Below are 20,080 nucleotides of genomic sequence, written 5' to 3'. Positions count from 1 at the left end.
TGACATTCTACCCTGAGCCACAGCTCTTTATGCCTTGTTTCTAATTGGTTAGAAATAAAAGTCCCTAAATCTCTGGCAGAGTCTGAGCATCTCCTGCATAAGAGGGGGGAAATACAGGGAAAAATAACAGTAGAGAACATATCGTGAGATGGCAGAAAACCAAACCAGTAAAAAGAGCTTACGAGCAGAACAAAGTAACATAGGAGACAAAGGAAAAGTAAACCCTGCCCTTTCTGGAGGTAAAAGAGATATGAACCTATTCTAAAAGGGAGAGACTTTGAACATTCTATAAAAGCTGTATCTTATGCCTAATGATTACTTACATGTCAGACACACCATGTGAAATTTAGAATTGTTTCCATCCCAAACCCACATCTCCTTCTGTACTTCGGTTTCTGGGACCACAGCTCTCTAACTAGTTGAGGGATAGCACTGGGTCTATGTGAGTCACCTTGAGGCTAGACTTAATACTTCATCTTATCTCCAGCCCACACCATCCCTCCTGTGGTTTTACTGAAGGCTTCATAGAGAAGACGGTTCTATTCTTTCACCCTTTGGCAAAACGTAATCAAATGGCTCCTGAGCTTCTTAGTTCTTTCCCCAGAGTCTTTCCCCAAACATTTCATTCTACTCCGCAAAACAAAGCCCTCAATTGACCGAAATCAACTTTCCTAGAAAACAGTTATGCAACCATTTCTTATCACTCAAGCACACTCATGGGGTGGGGGAGGGGAGGTAGCAGTGGTGGGTAGTACGTGTGTCCTACGCTTATCAAGGCATTGTCAAAAATAGATCTCTCGAGGGAGCAACAGGGAAGGTGTGGACTGCTAACAAAAAGAAGGTTCCCTTTTGTATCATCAGACCCAAGGCAAAAACCTCAGTCATTCCAACTCTTTTGTCTTTCTGCCACATTCAGTTACAAAATCTGGCCATCAAAAATCCTTAGTAGCCCTCAAAGTCACCTCTTCTTCTCTGTCTCACCTATCAGATTGTGGTATTCACGATGGAAATGTCTTTAATTAACTCCCATGATCAAATACATCTGTGCTCTTTGGTGTAGCATACCGGGCTTTTGGATCAAAGGTTAACGCAACTTCGTGCGCCCGACACACGCTGAGGCCAAACAAATTGAAACATCGGAGTTTGGGGCAGAGAAAGGTTCACTACAGGGCCATGCAAGGAGACAGGTGGCTCATGCCCTAAAAGCCCCGAACTCAGTGAACGGTTTCAGCAAAGCACTCTTAAAAGCCAGGTGAAGGGTCCGGTGTGTGTGCGATCAGCTTGTGCACCACTCTCTGACTGGCTGACGGTGAGGTAGCGGGGCGGTGTCTCAGGGGTTAACATCATCAGTCCTTAGGCTCCAGGAGGCCTGGGGGCTGTGTGCTCTGGTCAAGTAATTAACATCTTCCACTTGTTGGAGGTGTGGGAGTGTGGGGGTGGGGGTGGGGGGAGGGGGTGGGGTGGGGTGGGAGGGAGGGTGGCGGTGGGGTGGGGCTGGGGGGGGGTGCTTCACATCTGCAAAACCACTCAGGAAATGTGCATCACACACTATCATCTAGGTACTTCAGAGAGGAGCTCCAGCCCAGGATGCGGGCGAAGGCCTGCCTCCTGTCCCCCACCCTGCCACAAAGCCCCATGGGGTCCTGCTCCGTTACACAAACTCCTCCACGTTGCAGCTTTATCTGCCATGCCTCTCCAGCCATAGGCATTTTGTTTCCCCCAGGACTTTTTATTGCTGCACATACTCCTCTGTCTGCTAAGACCTCCTTTCCTCTACCTAGTGATGAGCTCCTACGCAGCCTTACGCCCCAAACCCAATAACTCCTCTGAGAAGACTTCCCTGACTACCCTCCCTTCCCCTTGCCCTTATTCAACCCCTCAACCCAGACCCACATAGAATTACCTGCTTTCTCCTTTGTGCTTCCATAGCCTCCTACCTATCCCTCTATTGTAGCACTTACCTATATATGGTCTTCTTTAACCATTAAAGTCCTGGTTTCAATGCACTTTTCTTTTATAGATTAAAGATATGAACGCTGTTTGATCTGTGGCACCTATTTTTTCCAGAGTATAGTTTCCCTTTGCAGGTTTGTTGTTTTTTCTTTGTTTTGGTTGATGGTTTTAAGGGACATACCAGATTTCTCAGTTAAAGTTACCAATAATTTTCCCATACAAGTGTTTCTAAACATAAAATGTTTTCCCATCCAAATATTTGATAGATATTACATTTAACTTTATCTAGGCTTTTGATTTTCTAACTTTAACTTAAAAAAATATTTATTTTTGTCTGTGTTGGGTCTTTGTTGCTGCACGTGGGCTTTCTCTAGTTGCAGCGAGCGTGGGCTACTCTTCGTTGCGGTGCGCGGGCTTTCATTGCGGTAGCTTCTCTTGTTGCAGAACACGGGCTCTAGGTGCGCAGGCTTCAGTAGCTGTGGCTCACGGGCTTAGTTGCTCCGCGGCATGTGGGATCTTCCCGGACCAGGGATCGAACCCATGCCCCCTGCATTGGCAGGTGGATTCTTAACCACTGTGCCACCAGGGAAGTCCCCTACATTTAACTTTGTAATCCTTATGGTATTTATCTTGTGCATGATATGACACAAGATCTAATTACATATTTGCCTAAAAGCTAACCAACTGTCCTAAAATCATTTATTGAACAAAGTTTTTCTCCTATATTGCTTTTTATGGCTTTGTATCATTTGTGAAGTTCTCATATCTGTTAGCAAGTGCTTTTGGACTATTTAATCAGTTGTGGGGTTTTTTTTTTTGAGACCGAAAAAAAAAGCTCAGAGTGAGAGTACAGAATCTGCCTGGCTATTCAGGATGAATAGGAAACCATATTCATTCATTCATATTGATTAATTCATTCACTCATATAAGATGAACAGGAAACCATATTCCTTCCCAAGGGCACGTGCAGCTGTAATGGGTCACAAAAACCATCTTCTCTGAGTGCCTACTGTTTTCTTACTCTTTGGAAAATCCTGTTCTCTGAAGCCAGAGACTATCAGAAAATTCGATTTTTGAGATTGTAACAGTAAGAATGGAACATCCCAATCTTGCATGGAGGTTTTAACTCACTCTGACACAGAGAAGCAGACTTGATTACAATGCAGGTGCAGAGCTTCAGGTAAGGTGTTTCTGAGTGCGACATTCTACATTTATCCACGGAAACAGGACCCTGAGCTCATTTTGCAGTCCAGACCTCAGGCTGGCCCCTCTACTCCCAACCCTTCTCTGCTTTGAGCCGATCAAAACTTCATCTCATGGTTCCTTTGGTGCCCGGTCTCCACTGTTGGTGCCCGGTCTCCACTGATACAATGAATCAGTCGTGGGGCTACAGGTTTTGTCCTTGATGGTCTTAGGCTGCTGACTGCATTAGACACACTGTTCTCTTCTTGAGTTAGTGCCCTTAATTATTATAGTTTAATAATATGGGTTTTTTTCATTGTTATCAGAAGGTTCTCAAACTTTTGGGGTTTTTCAAACCCTCTTTACACTCTTAAAAATCATTGAGAATTCCAAAGAGCTTTTGTTTGTGTTATATTCATCAATATATACCATATCAGAAAATTAAAACTAAGAAAATAAAAAATATTTGTTTCTATATTAATTTTAAAAATGAGGAAACTCATTATGTGTTAACATAAATATCAATAACATTTTTTATGAAAAATAATTATATTTTCCAAAACAAAGGAAATTTAGTAGGAGAAATGGCATTGTTTTAAATTCATGTTAATTCCTTTAACGTTTGGCATAACAGAAGACATTTCTGCTTCTGCATTCAATCTGTTGTGATATCACATACTATGCAACCACTGGGAAACCTCACTGTATATTTGTGAAAGAATGGGAGTGAAACAGAATGAAGAAAGTCTAAATATTGTTATGAAAGCAATTTTGATCCTGTGAACCCCTTGAAAGAGTTTCTAGGACCCTAGATACCCCCAGACCATAGTCTGAGGACCACTGGTCTTAGCTATTCTAGCTTGTAGTTTCTCAGATGAAGTTTAGAATGTTTTGTCTCTTAATTTGGGAGGCAGTAATTACGTATTTAAAATCTTGTCTTCTCACTGAAGGATATCCTATGTCTCTCCAATTATAAAATACTTTACAGATGATTTCTCGATTTCAGATCTCCCGCCTTTCTCACTTTTTATCATCCCTAGTTATTTTGTTTTCTTTGTCGCTATTGTGAACGGGATCCATTTTTCCCACTGTATTTTAATTGGTCATGGTTGGCCTCTTACAATTTTGTATGTGGCCATTTGCTTACTCTTTATGAATTCTTATGTTAAATAATATATTTGGTATGATCTAGTTTTTAAAGGAAGAACTAGAAAATTTGAATCTGTTTATATGTTAGTATTGATACGATATTCTCAATACTCTGAGATATCATCACATATTAGATGAAATATACGATATTCTGAGAAAAACCCACTGTTCAAGTTCTAGATTTCAAAGATATTTTATGAGGAAAATATCATAAATATGCTGAATGCCCTTTTGGCACCTACTCAAATGATCGTGTTTTTTCCTTAAGACAGATGCATTGATTAAGACTAGATGACGCCTGTTCGGTCTTCTAGAATTCTTCGAATTTTGGGGCATCGCGAATGACAGACCCATTTAGATTATTAACAGAATCAAACCCATTTTTGTCGTTCTCACCTTTTGAAGGGGAGGAGGCATAAGCATGCCCCAAATGTCCCTTAGGCTGTTCAGGGAACCTGGCCAGCACAGACCCGTCCGGTAAGCTCAAGCTCAGAGAGGACCAGACAGAGGGTTGGTGATTTAACTGGCCTCCTCCCTTAAGGCAGAAGTTCCTTCGCAGGCCGCTAAAGTGAACTGGTATCTGCGGGGGACACCTCATTAGTCATTCTCCCTCTCAATTTCAGGGTCTGAGCCCGCTGGCCTCGAGATGACATCCTCGTGGCACAAGCCCCACGGAGTTTGGGGTCCAGGCCAGGGAGGCGCGGCCGAGCGCCATGAAGCCCCTCGCAGCCTCGGCTGCCAGTCCCGGGCACTGAGAGGAGCGCGAGGCCGACGGCGCGGCCTCCACTCCCGGCGGTCCCGTGGAAAAGCGGCACCCGCGGGCGGGAGGAAAAACGCTCTTTCAGAGCCTGGCGAGGGGCCGCCCCCTCGAGCGCCCCGCCCCCGGCCGTCCCGCCCTGCACGCCCGAGGGGTGGATGGAGACGCCGGCTTCCGGCGCAGGTAGGGGTCTGGGCCTCGGCGGCGGGGAGACCCGGGCCTGGCGGCGTCGTTTCCCCGGCCACTGGGGGCGGGTGGGGCGAACGCGGGGCTCCGAGAACCCCGCGTCCACCCCGGAAAACCGAACCGGGAACGGGAGGGGGGCCCGTGGGGACCGCGCGCCTCGTCCCGACCGAGTCTCGGGAACCTGTGGCCCGCGCCGCGCCGGCTCAACCCGAGGGAACGCCTGTTCAGGGCTGATTTCTCTGGCAGCAGGTCGGTGGAGCTGGGGTCCCTGCCGCTCCAGACGCATCTCTAAAGTTTCTTTTTTAAGGAGAACATGCAGACAGGAAAGAGCGTTGTGAGATTGAGAAGTAGAGAAATCCTCCCAGAAACGATGTCATCTCGACTTGCTCACCAACAGCCCTGTTCGTAGTAGTTTCTATTTGCACCTTGCTAGAATTTTCCTACGAGAAATTAAAAAAAAAAAATTAAATATTTTATTATTGGGATGATTGTTGGCTATAAGCCTTGAAATAGACATTGTAATGGTCCTAAAATTAAAAAAAAAAAAAGATTTTTGAGAAAATTTGAAAACCCAAAGAATCCTTATGGGTTTTGTTGTGTCTGGAGTTTTCTTGGTGATTGAATAGGTGCCCTTAAAGCCTCTTAATTTTTTTTGTAATTCTTATTGGTCCATAACTTTAGAGTTATTTTATGCCTGTGCAGAATGTGAGGTGTTCCGTGTTACTTGTGCAAATAATGCTAAACCTGAGGAATAAATTATCGTTGAGCCATACTACCTAAATGTTTCTAGGTTCAACTTCTAAATACTTTCCATGGATCCTTGATGCTTATCCTGTAACACCTTGACTTGTTTGTTGTGTGTTACAGGCCCAGGATCACAGCTGCAGTCTGGATACTTACTCTATGTCATGATATCCGAACATTATTATGCATTCTTTTCAAGCTTTGCTAAAGGTAGGTGATAAAGTCGACAAGTTTTCTGGATTTGCTGGAGCCTAAGTGCCAAGTTTTGACAGATAAATGACGGTGCATGTTATTCATGCCGTATTGATTTTTATTATATTATAAAAGATAATTGTTTTCAAATGGGGAAATTTAGAAATGTATAAGATTTCAAAGATAACTTGTTCTTTATGAGTATATTGATGTGATGTCTAGGCATGTGAAAAATTACTCTCATTTGTCTTAGTCCTTTTTTATTATTATTCTTGGGAACCAAAAAAGCACAAAGTAAAAGATTCAGTGTGGTGATCTTTAATACCAGACTATATCTATTTGGAGAGATTTTGGTCAGTCACATAAGGAGTAACATTGTCCTGCACTTCCTTTTTCAACTGTATCTTTACAGCTTATTTTTTTGTGTGTGCAAATATTCTTTGAAAAGTAACTTTTATCTGTCAAGTCCAAACTATTTGAAAATCCATTAGTTGCTACTAATAGTGTGATAAACAAACAGATATTTGAAAGTGCAGATATACTTTAGACTATATAGACGTAAAGTATGTACAGTTTTGATGTAAGAATGTTTGATCATTTTAATAATTTCTGCAATGTCAGTGCTGTAAACTACTTCCTTTTTTATTTTAACCCAACAAATGAGGGTCTCTTCATCAGTTTTTTCCCTGGATTGATAATTTGAAAGATTGTATCTAACAAACTCCCTTTCCTTTGCATAGGAAACAAACTCAGTTATCCTTAGAGGGTAAACAGATTTCCATTAGACTTTCAAACTAATTCACGGAAGACCCCTTACCACTTTAAGGACACACAGGGAGTCAGGAACCTCAAGTTGGGAAGCATTACTCTTTAGAACTGAAATCATCTATCACTGAACAGCGAATTTCTTTTTTTTTTTTAAATAAATTTATTTATTTTATTTTTGGCTGCGTTGGGTTTTTATTGCTGCACGCGGGCTTTCTCTAGTTGCGGTGTGCAGGCTTCTCATTGCGGTGGCTTCTCTTGCTGTGGAGCATGGGCTCTAGGCACGCGGGCTCAGTAGTGGTGGCGCACGGGCTTAGTTGCTCTGCGGCATGTGGGATCTTCCCCGACCAGGGCTCGAACCCGTGTCCCTTGCATTGGCAGGCGGATTCTTAACTACTGAGCCACCAGGGAAGTCCTCAAATTTCTACTGTGGACTTTGACCTGGTTTGTTTCTTGACTCTTGCATTTACCAGCTTTATGACCTTAAAAACTCTCTAATCTTCAGTCTTCTTTTCTGAAAATGGGGGTTATAGTAATGCCTTTCTAAAAGGGTTTCTTATAAGTGTTAAAAGTTAAATGACGTAATGCATGTAAAACTATAAGCCCTGTGGGTACCTGGCATCTGATAAAGTCAGAAAAATGCTAGACATTGTTGTTATCTGCTTTTCCTGATGTCCCAGGGTGATTACATCACGTGGATAGGTTCTTGTTTATTGGCCATTTTTAACAAAGAACACAAAACAAACCTCATGTAGAAGTCACAGGCTGATATAGGCATAAAGGCTGAATTTGCTATATTTATTTGGGTCAGCTTGGTACTTTAAAATAACTGACTACTTTACGACTATTTACCAGTGGTTTGTAAAATTTATGTAAATTCCCAGAGTCCTCGCTTCTCCTGAAAAACAAGAGGACCAGGCAGGGTGGGGCTTGCAGCTGGCAGCGCTGCAGCCAGGATGTGGCCGCCCACTTTGGGTGGGGCACACACTTTCCACTTTGCCACGATGCCTCTACTCCCTGCTTTTATTTCATCCAGGCGTGCTTCACTCATATATTTCACCTCCTTTGTCCCTGCAGACATCTCAGTTTGTGATTTCTGACTCAGAAAATATCCCTTACTAATTCGAACAGGTAATTGTGTGGCCAAAACTATAACCCAGCTTGCATCCTTGCAAAAGGAGGCGAATCATCCTGTATTACAATTTACGAAGCATCATTTCCTCATAAAACTCATTTGATACTTAGGTCAACTCTGAGAATTAGTTCAAGCATGCATTATTTTTCCATTTTACAGCTGTGGACACTGAAGTTTATAGGTTTGTACCAAAACTTAAAATCGTGTTTTGATGACTTAAAGTTTTTGGGGTTCTCACTAATGCCACTTTTTAAATAGGGGGAAATTTTCTAGGAATTGATAGCCTTTCTTTTGGTTCTAGTGTTTAAGCACGTACTTTTATCCCAGTAATTGCAGAATGAGAAAATGAGTGGTGGAAAGCAGAATACATGGCTAGAAGTACATAAGTAGACCTTGTTTCCCTTCTCTACAAAATGCTTTTAAGCAAATTGAAGGGAATAAAACATGGGTTATGGCTCATTCAAAGCAGACCATACATATAACTGGACAAGGTCTGTTTTAAAGCAAACTTTATTGCCTGTGTTATTGGAAAGCTGGAAGGGATGTGTGACCGATTTATCTGGCCTGTAGTTCAGCGGGCCCAGAGATTTCTGTGAGCCTGTGTTTTAAAGTTCTGTGAAAAAGGAAATACTTGAAACTTGCTTGGTGATTCAGCCTGGTGTCTCTGGAAGGTGAGTTTACATGGCAAACTCACTTTTCTCTAGGCTGCTTTTAACCAGCAAGGCTTTATTGCTTTCATAATCATACCAGGAGAATAATCTACACAATAAATTAAAATGCACAGTTCATTTGTGGGCATAGTAACTGATGATATGTGACCATGGCTGAGAGAAGTTCAGCCAGCCATGCACGTGGTTGGGGAAGCATCTCGGCAAAGACTACAGGAGGTCCTGCAGCAGCAAAGAGTCTACAATGTTCTAAGACTTGTCAGAAGGCAGCTGAGGCTGCAGTCACTGTGAGTGGTGAAGAAGAACATAGGTTGAATTTAGGGAGGTCAGAAAGGATCCGAAGGACATGGTGAGAATGTGGATTTTGAAGGATTTTTAGCGGGAAGATAATGTCGTCCGCCTTCTGTGTTGAGGTCCTTCTGGCTGCTGTCTGTGGAGAGAGACAAGTTCTGCAGCTGCCCTGTTGATGTTCCAGGATTTCTCTTTCATCACAGACAGGGGCTGCTTTTGACTCTACCTTAAACCATATGTGATGCAGTTTAAACAGCTTGGCAGAAGTGCATGCATAACGGGAAGGATCTTCCAGTAATATTCTACAGAAAAAAGTGAGAATCGCAGTGTTAAAATATTGCTTAGTTTTGAATAAAGCCACTTGCTACTTAGTGTGTTTTCTCTTATGGGTGAATTGCATTTTCATTGAGAAATGGCGTTCTCTGTCTATATTTTGGAGAAGTTAACAATTAAGCTGATTAAAGTTTGTGTTATATGAGAAGAGAAAATGTGCTCATGTTCACTTATGAAGCAATTATCCCTAAATTGGGTTTCTAGCCCATTCTACTGATAAATTTGATCATTACCTCTAAAGTATTAAAAGATACTTAGAGTGATTTTCTGGTGTTTAAGAACTACATACTCTCCTTAGTGATTATATGCGTTAGGAATTGAGTGTTAAGAGTTAGAGTATGAAGGCCCATTAATGCAAACATTCCAAGAAAAATAACTTATTTTTCTATTCTTTCCTCCTCTAATATTATTTCTAGGAAATTGTCCATTTAATCTGTTTTTAAGTTTCTTGATATAAAATTATGTCCTTTTATGATCTTTTTAGTCTCTGCTGTAGTTTGTTAGTCTTTCATCCTTAGTACTGTCCATCTGTGCCTTCTCTCTTGTTTGGTTTTTTCTTGATCAGTCTTGATAGAGGCTTGTCTATTTTTAAAAAATTCTCTTTGAAGAACTATTATATCTATCAATCCTCTAATCTCTTATTCTTTTTCTGTAATGTCTTTAATTTCAACTCTTATCTTCCTTTTTTCTACACCTTTTGCTTTTATTTTGTAATTATATAATTTTTAGCTTTTCTTCCTTTGTAATAGAAAATTTGAGGCTGTTTTCCTCTGCGTACTGTTTCAGTTGTATCCCATACATTCTCATGAGTAGTATTTTTATTATTATTCAGTTCTAAGTCTATTTTAAAATGGTCATTACATCTCCTCTTTGGCTCTTAAATTGCTCCTTTTAAAGTATCCAAGGGTATGGGTTTTAAAAAATTTATCTAATAGTTGTTGACTTCTTACTTAGTTACATTGCAGTCATATGTGGTCAGGAAGAGTATTCATTATTAGACACAGGATTTCATGTGTATTCAGGATATCCATTCAATTTTCTTTGTTAATTGTTTAAATTTTATTTATTCTTAAGAACCTTTTTCTCCACTTGATCCAAAAATCACTGGCAAGGTGTGTTAAAATCTCCCACTAAAACAGTGACTTTCTCCATTTTTCTTTGTATATCTTTCAGTTCTTATTTTACGTATTTTGGGCCTCTGTTTTGAGCTTTTATATTTTCTTGGTGAATTAAGTCTTTGATTATTATGTAGTGATCCTCTTTACCTCTAATAAATATTTTTCCTTAGAGTACATTTTGTCTGATGTTAATCTAGCCACATCACTTTCTTTTGTTGAATATTTACATGGTACTGTTATTTTATTTCCAGTCTATCTCTGTCTGTAGTTTATGTGAATCTCATGCAAACAGCCAGAAGCTACCGGTTTCTGTCTTTTGACTGGTGAGTTTGGTCCATTTACAATTCTTGTGATTACTGACATATTTATAATTCTTTCCACAGGGCTATCTTATGACTTCTATTTCTTCTGCTTTTTTAAGGCCTCCTTTATTCTTTTTTCCTGAGTTTTTTGATTGAATGAGTTTGTTAATATCACTTTTTCTCTTTTAATATTATGCATAGTATTTTGAGGGTCTAGTGTTTAAGTGTTTGACATGTATATCTTAAAGTCTAAAGTTATTATTTCTAATTGCCTCTTTAACTATATGAGGAACTTAAGAACATTTTAAATTCTGTCACTCTGCTTTTAATTGTTATTGTTCATTTTTGTCTATTATTGTTTCTTACAGTCAGTGTTAGTTTAGATTTACACACATGTGTAACAATTTATTTACTGTTTTTGGCAATTGAGACCTTCCTTGTGAGACCATTATCATTCTTCAGAGACATCCTTTAGAAGTTCTCTTTCTCAGGGGTCACTGTCATTAAACTCAATTTTTTTTTTTTGGTGAAAAATATCTTTAGTCTGCCTTTGATCTTGAAGGATACTTTTGTTTGTTCTAGATTAACAGTTATTTTATTTCAGCATTTTGAATATTATACTACTGTTTTCTATTGAAATATCAGCAGTCACTCTAATTGTTTCCTTCTATGTGTAATGTATCTTTTCTATTCAGTTGGTTTTAAGAGCTTCTCATTGTCTTTGGTTTTCTGTAGTTTCATTGCAGTGTATCTCACTGGATTTTCAAAAAAATTTACTGAGCTTCCTAAATTTGAGTGTTTATACCTTTCATCTGTTTCGGAAAACTTCCAGCCACTGTCTATTGCTTTTTCTCCATTCTCTCCTTCTCAAACTGATTAGATGCCTGTTAGACTGAATCAGTCAGGAAAACAGAATTAATACCAAGTAGTTCGACAGAGGGAATTTAATATGGTGCTATGGTCTGAATGTTTGTATCCTCCCCAGATTCATATTTTTAAATCCTAACCGCCAGGGTAATGGTGTTGGGTATGAGGCCTTTGGGAAGGGATTAGGTCACAAGGGCAGAGCCTCATGGATGGGATCAGCATTGTATAAAAGAGACCCCAGAGAGTGAGCTCCTCCCTTCCACCATGTGGGGTTACAGCAAAAAGACAGCTGTCTAGAAAGAAAGTGAACGCACACCCAACATCACATCTACCAGCACCATGATCTTGGACTTCCTAGCCTCTAAAACTGTGAGAAATAAATGTTTGTTGTTTATAATCCACCCAGTTTATATTGTTTTTGCTAGAGCAGCCTGAACAGACTAAGACATATGGGGGATTAGTTACAAATGTTTTAGGACAGGGGTCCCCAACCCCCAGGCTGCACAGCGGGCGGGGAGCCTCAGGCTAGTGAGCGAAGCTTTATCTGCCGCTCCCCATTGCTCCCCATCACTCGCCTTACCGCCTGAGCCATCCCCAGCCCCGTGGAAAAATTATCTTCCATGAAACCGGTCCCTGGTGCCAAAAAGGTTGGGGACCGCTGTTTTAGGGTATCTGAAAGCCAAATGGGACCATGAGGCAAACTAAAAGTTAGCAGTAGCAAAAAACTGTTGTCACGCCTCAGGCTCTAGAGTTACAGCAAGGAGATAGTCTTACCAGAATTCAGAAGCTGAGGCCATCTAGAACCATGGCAAGTCTGCTCTACAGGAACAGGGACCGCTGGGGAGATACAGCCACTGATGGAGACACCACAAAACCCAGAGGAAGCAGAGGAGAAATATCCTCCTACCTTCCAGCCTCCTGCCTGGCACCCTCACTGACAGCATCTAGCAGGGGAGGAAGCCAGTGGGACAAGGAGTTTGGGAAATACAGTTTTGAGATGTCAGCCCCCAAGATTCAGGACACGGAAGGTCATGCATGGATCTGAGAGCAAGCAGACCATTCTGGGTCTCCCTTCCATATCTTTCAATTTGGCTCTCCTGTTTTTCTTTACTTTGTTTCCCTATACTACATATGGAGTAATATTTTTATTGTGGTAAAATGTACATTACATACAGTTTACCCTTTTAACCATTTTAAAATGTGCAGTTCTGTGGCTGTAAGTACATTCATGTTGTTGTACAACGATCACCACCATCCACCTCCACAACTTCTTTTATCTTCCCAAACTGAGACTCTACCTGTTAAGTAATAATTCCCATTTTCCTTCCCTGATCTCCTAGCAACCACAGTTGTACTTTCTGTCTGTGAATTCGGCTATTCTGGGTACTATGTGTAAGTGGAATCATACAGTATTTGACCTTTTGTGACAGGCTTTTCTTTTCACAACACATAAGGCCTTCTAGGCTTTTCCATGTTGTAGCACGTGTCAGAGTTTTCTTCCCTTTTAAGGCTGAATCACATTCTATTATATGTAATAAAACATTGTATTTATGCATTCATCCACTGATGGACATGCAGGCTGCTTCCACCTTTTAGCTGGATGTACAAATAGCTCTTTGAGACTCCTTTCCATTATTTTGGATCTATACCGAGAAGTAGAATTGCTGGATCATGTGGTAATTCAGTGTTTTTCTGAGGAAGCACCATGTCATTTTCCACAGCAGTTGCACTATTTTACGTTCCCACCAGCAATCACAGGAGTTTCAATTTCTCCACACCCTGAACAACACTTGTTTTTTGTTGTTTGATAATAGCCATTTTAATGGTTGTGAAGTAGTATCTCTTCATGGTTTTGATTTGCATTTTCCTAAGGATTAGTGATTCCATATGCTTATTGGCCATTTGTATATATCTTCTTTGGACAGATGTCTGTTCAAGTCCTTTGCCCATTTTTAAAATTAGGTTATTTTGTTGTTGTATTGTAGGCATTCTTCATGTTCTGGATATTAACCCTTTATCGGGTATATGACTTACAAATATTTTCTTCTATCTTGTGGGTTGTCTGTTCACTCTGTTGATGGTGTCCTTTGAGGTACAAGAGTTTTTAATTTTTATGAAGTCTAATTTATCTATTTTTTCCTCTTACCTGTGCTTTGGTGTCAGATTCAAGAAATCACTGCCAAATTCAGTGTCATGTAGCTTTTCCCATATATTTTCTTCTAATTTTTATGGTTTTAGCTCTTATGTTTAGGTCTTTGACCTATTTTGTGTCAGTTTTTGCATGTGGTGTAACATGAGGATTCAACTTCATTCTTTTGCATGTGGATTTCCAATTTTCTCAACACAAATTGTTAAAAAGACTGTTATTTCCTCATTGAATGGCCTTGACAGTCTTGTTGAAAATTACTTGACCATATATGTAAGGTTTTATTTCTGGACTCTCTGTTTGATTCCCTTGGTCTACGTGTTTGTCCTTGTGGCAGTAAAACACTGAGTTGATTACTATAGCTTTGTAATAAGTTTTGAAAGCAGGAAGTGTGAGAGACCTTTGACTTTATTCTTCTTTTTCAGTATTGTTTGGGTTATTGGAAGTCCTTTGAGATTCCATCTGATTTTGGGATGGATTTTTTTCTATTTATGCAGAAAAATCTCATTGGGATCTTGATAGGGAGTGCATTGAATCTACAGATTGCTTTGGGCAGTACACATAGACATCTTAACAATATCATCTTCCAATACGTGAACACGACATGTCTTTCCATTTCTTTGTGTCTTCTTTAATTTCTTTCAGCATTGTTTTGTAGTTTTCACTCTACAAGTCTCTCACCCTTCTTGGTTAAATTTATTCCTAAGTATTTTTTTGGTGTTATTATAAATAGAATCACTTTCTTAATTTCTCTTTTGGGTTCATTGTTAAGTGTATAGAAATTCAACTGACCTTTGCATGTTGATTTTGCATCGCATAACTTTCCTGGATTCATGTATAAGTTCTAACAGCCTTTGTGGATTCTTTAGGGTTTTCTACATATAAGATCAAGTCACCTGTGAATAGAGGTAATTTTATTCTTCCTTTCCAATTTAGATGCCTTTTATTTCTTTTTAATAAATATATTTTATTTTTGGCTGTGTTGGGTCTTTGTTGCTGTGTGTGGGCTTTCTCTAGTTGTGGCGAGTGGGGGCTACTCTTTGCTGCGGTGCGCGGGCTTCTTGTTGCGGTGGCTTCTCTTGTTGTGGAGCGTGGGCTCTAGGCGCGCGGGCTTCAGTAGTTGTGGCACGTGGGCTCTAGAGCACAGGCTCAGTAGTTGTGGTGCACGGGCTCTAGGCACGCGCAGGCTTCAGTAGTTGTGGCACATGGGCTCAGTAGTTGTGGCTCATGGGCTCTAGAGCGCAGGCTCAGTAGTTGTGGTGCGTGGGCTTAGTTGCTCCGCAGCATGTGGGATCTTCCTGGACCAGGGCTCAAACCTGTGTCCCCTGCATTGGCAGGCAGATTCTTAACCACTGCACCACCAGGGAAGTCCCATATTTCTTTTTCTTGATTGCTTGCTCTGGCCAGGACTTCCAGTACTATGTTGGATAGAAATGGCATCCTTGCCTGGACGATACAGAGTATCTCCTGTGTGCCAGTCATGGTTTTAGAGTCTTTGGGATCCATCAATGAACAACCTGGATAAAATTTTAGCCCTCATGGGGCTTACATTCTATAGCATAGAAAAAATAATAAAGAAAACATAATAAACAAGAAATAATATAATGTGCAAAGAGGTAATAAGTGTCATGAAAATAGAGCAGGGTAAGGGGGACCAAGAGTTGGGAGGCAGGATGGAGTGGAGGACAGCAGCTTGAGATTTTAAATAGGATGGTTAGGGTAGGTCTTATTGAAAGGTGACAGCTGATGTAAGACTTGGTGGAAGTAAGCCATGTGGCTTTCTGGAGAATAAGCATTCTAGACAGAGGGAAGAGACAGCCCAAGGAGAGATCATCCTGTGTATGCTGTATATTAGAATGAGCCTGCAGGCAGTCTGATTATTTTAGTAAAGAAGAATTAAGTGCAGGTTTACAAAAGCAGTCAGAATAATTGTTGAGATGAGTGTTAGGATCCTGAAGTAAGACACATTTTTATTGTATTATGGTCTTTTTTTCTATCATGAGAAAAACCTCAGTAGCTCAATATATAATAAATCAACTAAAAAAGGTGATTTTTCCTTTCAGAATGTAGCTTTGTAAGTACTTTCAGAGTTATGGTAAATACATAGACCAAAATACAGTATATATATATATATATATATATATATATATATATATATATATATGTCAAAAGTAATTCTTTAGATTACATGATCATATAATTAAGAACAATTATATGTTTTAGTTTTATGAGGTAGAGAATTAATTTTTTTATTCTTTGGGTTCTGAAGACTAGAAAAAATATAAACATTGCTATGTTGAATGCAATTTACTGTAATCATTAAATAGTTGTTTACTAACTGTGACATTTCATTTTATTCTTAAAGAATAAACAACTGTGTATTTGAAAAGTGTAGTTTAGGAGTCGTAAGGCTTGTTTCTCTTCTAATTCTTGAAATTCTTTACTGTTTAATTCTGGGGAAGTCCTTTTAGTGTTCTTTTGCCTAGAAGTTTTGTTTGTTTTAAGTGGGACTTAACTAAGTGTATTCAGTTTCCAAAATGGCTGTGCATTTGTCATTTTGTGATTATTGTTTTATAATGTAGCAGTGCGCTGCTTTAACTATTTGTCTTATTATGAACTGTTAAAGAGGAAATTCTATTTTAGATACATTCCTGTTCTTGTTTGATGTCCAGCTCTAGTACTGCTCATTTCTGTATCTTTTCACAATACTTCAGAATTAATTGCTTCTTCACCTGGGCGACCATAGCACTTTATGCCTATTTCTATTACCTATCACTTTTCATAATATAGTTACATATTTATTTATCTATCCACAAGTTACCTATCTTTGTATCCCCCAAACTCTAAAATACTTTGCACACATTTGGTGTTCATTCGTCTTTAACTGAATTCATATGCCTGTATATTTAAAGACCAACAGTTAATCCCTAATATTAAAACAGCAGAAATTAAACTAGTGTTCAATAACATTGCCACTGAAAAGGCAATATTCCATAAAATGAATGGTTTTCCTGGTTGAAAACTCCTACTTCAGGCATTTAATAAGATTTAATTTGGTCTTTTGGTCTAAATTTTACCTTATATGGATGGCATAAATGCTTATTTGCATGACTCAGGTAGCTAGATGTAAAAAGTAGTTATCTTGCGACTGATTATGAAATCACTAAAGTGGATGATTATTACTGATTACCTCCTACTTGTTTCTTTGCATTTCGGATCAAAAGCACAAATTTCTTAAGGATTAAGCGTTGTAAGAACTATTCATAAGTGTGTTTTTATGTAGTGATGTAAGCACTGTTCATAAGTGTGTTTTTATGTAGTGGTGTAATTTTCAGCAGGCATTCATAGCCATTTACTGGATGACGTCCCCTTAAATATAATGAATCAGAATATGATCCTTATTTTGTTTAGATTTTCAACTTCTTTTCAGCTCCTCCTAACCGTTATTTCTCTCTCCCATTTAAACACTTTTTTTGAAAGAACCATATCGATTCACTTATTCTACAGCTATGTATTTAACATCTACTATATGCCAGGCACAGAGTGAGGCATTTTAAGATTTGTAAGTGCACAAGAGAGATAAGATCTCAGTTCTCAGAATTAACAGGTAAACAAATAAACATTTGCCCATTTAGCGAGCATTTACTCATTGTCTGCAATGTGTTAGGCATCATTCTGGGAACTGTGGATACAGCGGTAAAAATAACAAAGTCTGTACCCTCTGTAGTGTACATTTTGATGGAGGAATAAAATATAGAGGGAAGACATTTCTAAAAATGTTATATTTGAGCTGAGATATGATGGATGAGATGGAACAGAAGAAAAAGACTGAGGCCAAACAGTAATTACTGATGATAAAGAATGAACTCCTCGTGTTTGATGCATGTTGGTTTGTAGTTTCTGAGATAAGATTAAGTTTAGTAATGCTTCCATTTTGTTACTTAACTATTATTATTATTTTTTTGCGGTACGCGGGCCCCTCACTGTTGTGGCCTCTCCCGTTGTGGAGCACAGGCTCCGGACGCGCAGGCTCAGCGGCCATGGTTCACGGGTCCAGCTGCTTCGCGGCGTGTGGGATCTTCCCAGACCGGGGCACGAACCCGTGTCCCCTGCATCGGCAGGCGGACTCTCAACCACTGCGCCACCAGGGAAGCCCTGTCACTTAATTATTAAATAAGGGCGTCAGTTGGGAAATTTTGTGGGAGGCGATGGACAGCAAAGAGGGAACAATTTGAGGAGAGAGAGATTTGAGGACACAGATCACTGTGAAATAGTTGATCACCCCAGAGAGAAGAGAATATACAAACCAAGGAAGTGCAGTAGAATTGCTGGGCAGTATTGAGGGTCTACTTGCAAGTTTCTTATCCTGAATTTAAAGTGAAACGATACAGCCTAGTTGTGTGGTTTTCTCTAGCTACAGGCATAGGTGTGAAGAAGATGCAGAGTTTAACTAGAGTTGGTTTCTCAACCCCAGGAGACTGGTGGTGGAGAAAGAGAAGAACAAGAGTGCTGAGGGCATTTGCAAGGAAGTTATAATAATTCAAGCTGTAGAATTTATGCTGGGGAAGGAGAAAATGAAGAGGGAATGAAGACTGAAGAGATCTGATGGATATAAAGAAAGCGAGGAATCAATGGATTGGTGGATTAAATGAAGTTGAAAGTTGTGGTCAGACAAGTGAATTTCATGGGCTAATATTAGTATGTAATATTAACACATTTATTAATAGATGTGTTTCTATGTGTATGCATACACATACAAGCACAACTGCATCAACTTTTTTATTTTTTTTGCATCAACGTTTTAACGTCGAAAAGAGGGAGGTTTTGCACAGATAATTGAAAAATTCTGAGGACCGCTACAAGTTCTGGTTTCTCTTTCTGTTCCTTTTTTTATCCTTTGTAATTTTATAGAAATGGTTGAATGTAATATAAGGGGAACATGAAAGGCTAAAAGCTTTACTTGGGAGATCTTATCTTAGGTTATGTATAAAATCTCTTTAAAAATCACTCGACCTTATTGGCCATATTCTCCTAATTATTTCAGCATTGTGCCAGGTGCTGGGCATACAGTAATATCAGGTCAAGGTGGGTTCAGAGTGGTCTTGGAGTGCAGAGGTGGGCATGCAACCCAAATGGGATGGAGAGGGGTCACCTTTGGAGGGAATGACATCTAAGCTCACATCTGAGAAGATAAGTAGTAGCAAAGAAACCACAGAAGTGGGAGGGAATAGTGTATATGAAGATCCTCAAGCAAGAAAGAAATGACCTGAGGGATCCCAAGTGGCTGGTTTGTAGTGTCTGAGGGAAGAGGTGTTGAGACATGAGGCTAGGAAATTAAGCAAGGGCCATATTTTAAAGGACCTGGTAGTTTATGTGAAAGAAACTTCATCCTAAAAGCAGTGGGGAACCGATCATTGGGTTCTATTTACATAGACCAGTGATATAAAACACAATCATTTTAAAGTGTGGGATTTGCTTTGATGGAGAGGTTGAATTTTATCATCTCTAAGGTTCATATAAAGCAGTAAATCAAAATGATTTAAATATGTGCCTCTTATTTTAATCTGAAAATAATTAGTAGCAATTAAAGTGGAACTGTATTAAACATAGAAAGCCCTGCTTACAAAGCATTATTAAACTCATATTCATTTGTTTGCAAAAAAGAATTGAAATTAAAATTTTTCCATGACTCTCAGTACATTTGGTTACTGCTGTGTATTTTCCATATCAGTGAAAATATTAGATAATTTCCCGTGAGTTTACGTGTGCCATTTAATATCACCAATCAAATGTAGATGAAACTCTGTGCTTTTTCTCTCCAGTGACTTAAACTTTTAAGATGCTTCCATTAATTGGAAAAACAATCATCTTTGATAACTTTCCCGATCCTTCTGATACATGGGAAATCACTGAAACAATCGGCAAAGGAACTTATGGAAAAGTTTTTAAAGTGTTGAATAAGAAAAATGGCCAAAAAGCAGCAGTCAAAATTCTGGATCCGATTCATGTAAGTCACATTGGTTTTTTTTTTTCCTGCTGAGTAACTTTTAAAAAAAATCTGTATTAAACTGTTAAAAAGTCTCTAGGTATCTTCTATTGATTTATTTATCACAATGTCAGTTACAATTTGAAGAAATGTTTAAAAAAAAAGTCTGCTTGTTATAGGTTCCTTGTTTGTATGCTTAACATATATAATAAGGTACAATAAATACTTGATATAAGAATAAATATGTAATGCAAATAAGTATATAAATAATACAACTCTCAACAGCTCAACAGTTGATTTAATATT

The 20,080-nt window shown here is 39.3% G+C and overlaps 1 protein-coding gene across 1 annotated transcript in view; it reads left to right on the top strand.

Annotated features, from left to right (window-relative positions):
* The first annotated feature begins 5,376 nt into the window (after positions 1–5,376).
* Positions 5,377–20,080, top strand: part of MYO3A (myosin IIIA) — a 186,626-nt gene continuing 171,922 nt past the window's right edge. Inside the window, 3 exon segments of the mRNA XM_032622926.1 lie at positions 5,377–5,476; positions 6,095–6,181; positions 19,611–19,795. Coding sequence (XP_032478817.1) covers positions 19,628–19,795 — 168 coding nt within the window. The 5' untranslated portion in view covers positions 5,377–5,476; positions 6,095–6,181; positions 19,611–19,627.

This window comes from Phocoena sinus, chromosome 2 (genome assembly GCF_008692025.1).
Source record: "Phocoena sinus isolate mPhoSin1 chromosome 2, mPhoSin1.pri, whole genome shotgun sequence".
NCBI lineage: Eukaryota > Metazoa > Chordata > Mammalia > Artiodactyla > Phocoenidae > Phocoena > Phocoena sinus.
The sequence above is the reverse complement of the archived record's forward strand: the minus strand, read 5'-3'. Positions and strand labels throughout refer to the sequence as shown.